General features: G+C 40.5%; 1 protein-coding gene across 1 annotated transcript; it reads right to left on the reverse strand.

Annotated features, from left to right (window-relative positions):
• Positions 1 to 262: 262 nt before the first annotated feature.
• On the reverse strand, positions 263 to 892 carry LOC119745106 (complement C1q subcomponent subunit C-like). Its single transcript, XM_038221329.1, has 2 exons — positions 761 to 892; positions 263 to 583 (listed from the first exon to the last, which is right to left on the reverse strand). Exons 1-2 carry the CDS (start codon positions 890 to 892, stop codon positions 263 to 265), a joined length of 453 nt encoding a protein of 150 aa, XP_038077257.1.
• Between the last annotated feature and the right edge of the window lie 4516 nt (positions 893 to 5408).

Genomic DNA, 5408 nt, shown 5'->3' on the forward strand with positions numbered 1-5408 from the left:
GATATTTTCATCAGAATTTTTTTTATTCCACAGTGTATACAAAACCGTTGTCAACAAGTGTAAGTATTATTTTGAATGTCGATCAATAATACAGCTATTGTATACAAGATGTGCGTGTGGGTAACGCAAAACAAATAATGACAGTTCAACAACAATTTCTTTTAATTCGGTGGTTATTTTTTTCCGCAAAATGGAATGCATTTTTTTAAAAAGTATTCAGCAACACGATGCTCTTATGTATTTATGTGTGGTGATATTTTATTTATTCGGGGTAAAGGAGGAAGCCGCTAAATGAGGTGTCGTGACTGGAATAACCACCCACCCTACCGTGCATGGTAAGATACACCGTGTCTCCTTGCTGCAGAACCAGCACCGCGCTCCTAGACATCGGCTCATGGTGATTTGAAGCAGTGCTATAGCCAGAGACAACCACGTCGTCGTTCTTCCGGAGCTGGACGTACAGGTAGCTGCTGGAAGGATATTTGTTCATAGAAAACATGAACACGTAGGTGCCCGACACACTACACGTGAATGTGCCAGTCTCGAGATCGAAGCTGGTACCCGGCAGTAGCGTTGCGGTGTGCTGGAAGGGCAAACGGGTGTTAATGTTAGTAGACACATCTGAAGCACTCCTCCTCACCACGGTGAATGCCACCCGCTGGTTGGAGTGGTCTGGTGTCTCCCCTGGCTCACCCTTTTGACCTTTGACGCCAGTCTGACCGACTGCTCCAACTAACCCTGGTGTACCCCTCGGACCTACCTTGCCGGGCAACCCTATCCCGTCGTTCCCAGGGTTCCCAGGTGTTCCCCGCTCACTCATAGGGCCAATTGGTCCAATCTCACCCTCATGACCTGGCTCGCCCTTTGACCCCGGCTGACCGTATGGCCCCATCGGCCCTACAGGTCCAGGCAGACCTGGTATGCCGGGTATAGCGGCAGGTCCCTGGCAGCACTGCTGACACACCTGAGACGCAGGACCATCACCGTCCGAGGGAACCGGCCCAGTAACGGAAGCTAGGAGCTTGACAGAGTTACCTAGAAGTAGGGCGATTGATAAAATTGCCACACAGATCTTCATCTGTAAAGAAAAATAACAATAAAATACGTAAACATGAGAACAAATTAAATGCCTTGTGCTTGAAAAGTTTAAAGCAGACAGCGGAGCAGAAGGGCCATATAATTTCTGCAAACATCATATCTATTCAGGATTTCTACATTCCAGATAGATAAAGCAATTTGAACTTGAATAATACGTTGTGCATCATCATCCAATCATCAAGGTCCAGTTTATTCTATTTCCTAACCGGTGACTCTCTTATTATACATTGCTTATAAAAGTAGCCTAATAATAAAGCCGGAATTGAACACTGTGAACTAGTCTTTGTTCGAAGACGTTACTACGTGTGTTTGTGTACGTATGTAATCATACTACCAATGAACACTTTTGCAAAACAATTGTTTTCAATCAACAGAGGGCGCACTTCAATGCATTACAGAAGTGGAAGTACAGGATCGATCGCGCTAGAATCGATACTCGTTGAATAAATATGTTGAATAAGCACAGTGAATAAGAATCGATTACATTGCAGAATCGATAACAGATTTGTTTTGCGGGCCTATAGTGCAATATAATTTTTGCGCGGAAAAAAAAATATTCCACGAAGGTCTTGGAACCAAGACTAACTGTGAACTACCAAACTGACAAAGTTCAAAAGTGCAAAAGGTATATTGCGATCTGACTCATTCATAACACCAATAAGACATTGACCAATAAGACAGCCATGTGTGAGTGGTCCAGATTTCCTGCATCCGTTCTTCCATGACCAACTTTGCATCATAAATTGTTTAGAGTGATTGCTGAAAACATGATTACATGTACATCACAACATGTGTTTGTGTTTGAAAAGGAAGGTTTTTTATTATTATTATTATTTATTCGACCAAAACAATTTACAATGAACAAACTCAGTATGAAAAACAAAAACTAAACAAAAATGTATGAAAGCTGAGAAGTACAAAATAAAACAAAATAAACACAAAAGAAGACACTGTATAAGTGTAAGTGTAAGTGTAGGGGCCAGAAAAACAACGCATACTATGAAAAATCTGAAGACCATAAATATAAAAAGACGATATGTGGGTCAGGGGTCACAAAAGTAAAGTCAATTACTATTACCCACAGGTATGTAACCCCGCACATATTAAGCAGACAAACGCAGACAAGAACAAAACAAGGTACAAGAAAATAATGAAAATATTAAACAGCAACAAGAAAACTGACCCCTGTTACAAATTACACGCAAGCAAGATGACTAATGTAACTAAGCCCAAATCATCTAAAAGTCCCCACCAATTAAATGCAACAAGTATATGAATAAACTTATAAGGATAATGAAATCAGTTGTCTGAGAAAAGTAATTGCCGAAGATTCCGAAGGAAAACAGGTAGAGTGCAGGCGCGGTTCTAGAACCATTTTTTTTTTTTTTTTTTTTTTTGGGGGGGGGCTAGCACGGTGGATCCAGAATTTTTTCAGGGAGGCGTGCTGAAATGTTGACCGGTTATTTTTTCCAGACACTTAGGCCTCCGAAAATCAATAGGGGGGGGGGGGGGGGGGGGGGGGGGGGGGGGGGGGGGGGGCTCATGCCATATTTTCAATGGGGAGCGCCAATAAAATCCTAAAATCATTCACACTATATTAACTAATGCACCCTTGTCACGGCTATTTCTTTTTTAGGGGGAGACCGTTCGCATGTACATCACAATCCTTCTTTTTTCTAATGCAATTATTTTTTTTTACGGAATTTATTTGGGGGGGGGGGCTAGACAAAAAAATGGGGGGAGGGGGGGCTACAGCACTAGCCCCCCCCCCCTAGAACTATTCGTAAATTAGCAGAAAATTTGAAAGAAATGCAGTCAAACCTTAAAAGCCATGTTTTGTCAATAAAAAGTACCGTGACTGTGAATCGGTATTGCGCTATTATTGCAAAGAGATATCAAGTGAGTTTCTTTTAAAGAATTTACGATCGACGTTTTATGTTATCATTCAACTAAAATGGCCTAATAATGAACATAAACAAAACGATGAAGTCTCCCACCTCATCACATCTCTATTGTGATGCTTGATTGCGGTAAATGCCAAGTAACAGACACTAACCTTCAAGTAATGTTCTTCAAACCTATCACGAAAGGAATCCTCAACACTCGAGCAGATTGCTGGATGAAAAAAAAATAGCAACAACAATGATTTACTAAAAATCAGCTCGGAGATAACTCCGGAGGAGGAGGAGGCATAGCTGAATTTCACAAGTAAAACACTCTATGTCGGGGCGAACTTAGCCTTTTGCCAAGGTCATTGTGGCTTAGAGCGGCGGAGCTGCGAAAGCACGAAGCGACTGGAGCAAGGATTAAGTCAGCACACACGAGTGGCGAAGCCACGAGGCCTTTTCCAACTTGATTTTGTTGAATTATTCATAGTTTTTATGCAAATAAGAAGATGCCGAAAGGTTAACTAATCACAACGCGGATATTGCCTAGTTGCTTCCATTTGTGAAAGAAGGGTGAGTAAGGAAAACGCAAGAGCAAATAACTAAGTTCAGATAAAAAATAAGTTCATACACTCAAATAAGTTCTTGAAATACTTTTATAGGTAAAATAAAAATATGATTTCGAGGAAAACTCAACCTCCACCCCAGGGTGTCGAGCAGTACGCGCCCATCACTACCTGCTCTCTCACCCTGTTATTGGATCATTTGCATGTGCAAGATTTTTGAACATTTATGCAAATGAGGAATAGTCTGGTGCCTGCATGTGCGTTACATTATCGTTCGTTTTTGTATGCGGTGTCTGGGGTAAAAACAGAGTCAATTCGTCGCAGCGCGAGCACAGCGTGAGTTACGAAAACGCCATTTATTTAATTAAATTGTTACGATCTCATAAAGACAACATGCAGTATCACATTTCATATTAATATGAACACATTGGGAAAGGAAAGGAATGTTTTTGAGAAGGTTAGACGAATGATCATGAAAACACGTACTGCACGTTGTGAATAACAACACCAAGTACACGATAAAAATCCTTTACTAGCCAATTGCGATATCGAATCAGGATACAGGAGGAAAGTTTACTATCCAGGGTTTACTATTGGAAACACGGTTGGAAATAAAGTAAGCACTGGGGACGAGGTTGAGGAAAACTAGACTCGCATTGTTTGTTTTTAAATTCTGTGCAAGCATCCGGGGGGGTCGACGCGTCCGGGTAGTAGCCACTAAAAGTATGATGATTGGTTGGAATTTTGCTACCCGTTTGGGATAGCACAAATCGAGATAATAAAAAAAAACATAAACAAATTCTTGACAAGTTGGAAAAGGCCCTCGTGGCTTCGCCACTTGCGTGTGTGGTCTCCCGCTCCAGTCTCTTCGCGCTTTTCGCCGCTTTGTCTGATGCCGGCAAGTTAAGCCACGATGGATTTGGCGAAAGGCTAGGGCGAACTGTGATTTGGATTGATTATTTCCAGTGAACTATACAACGGCCTGAATGGACTCACGCAAAAGTTTACAAAAATAATTTCTCACAAATAGGATTCTATTCTCTTTTTATCTTAAAAAAAACACAACAACAACAAGCTTAAGCAGTGCAAGTTTATTTGCAAATGCCCGGAAAAGTAACTACCCGTTTAAAAAAATAATTATCATATTGCGGCCATCTTGAGTTTTTCGCTTTTAAATAAACGTAAGCAAAGCGAGGCTGGAGGAAAAATAGTCTGGTTCCTATTTTGCACACAATTATTATAATTCAGTACTGTAAAATGGTGGCAGCATAAAGGTTTATGACAGAAACGCAATGCTCAAAAGGAAGATAGGACTGGAATCAAATACCCTGTGAAAATTATATAAAAAACCCTAACATGGAATGGGTTTTCAAAATAATGTCCCGCGTGCACATTGTGTTTAATACGTGAGTTTGCAACGGAATCCTTTTCCAAGACTGAATTTCAGACCAATACATTGTGCATATATTTTTCTCATCGTGCAGGTTAGTTGTTATGCACCCTACTTCAGATTCTATGGAATTTGGTTGCATCTAACAAAATAGTACTGAAGGGAAATGATCCTATATTCCTCTAAAATTGCTTGAATTTGTAGTTGTATGAATCACAATGAGCTTACATTTTCTACATTGTTAAGGGAGTCGATCTCATACCAAGGAAGTAGTGGCGGTAATATTACAGGTGGACTACCATAATCAAGTTACAGTCGTTAAAAAAATGAATATTTTGGTATGAGAACATCAGCCACCATCTGTCTGTCAACCGAATGTGTATTAAAATCGTTAGGATTTGTGAAAATCGGTACAACCATTCAACAAAAAATATTCAAAATATTAAGCCAAATACCACTATCGCTGTT

The sequence above is a fragment of the Patiria miniata genome, unplaced genomic scaffold (genome assembly GCF_015706575.1).
Source record: "Patiria miniata isolate m_02_andy unplaced genomic scaffold, ASM1570657v1 HiC_scaffold_7, whole genome shotgun sequence".
Classification (NCBI taxonomy): domain Eukaryota; kingdom Metazoa; phylum Echinodermata; class Asteroidea; order Valvatida; family Asterinidae; genus Patiria; species Patiria miniata.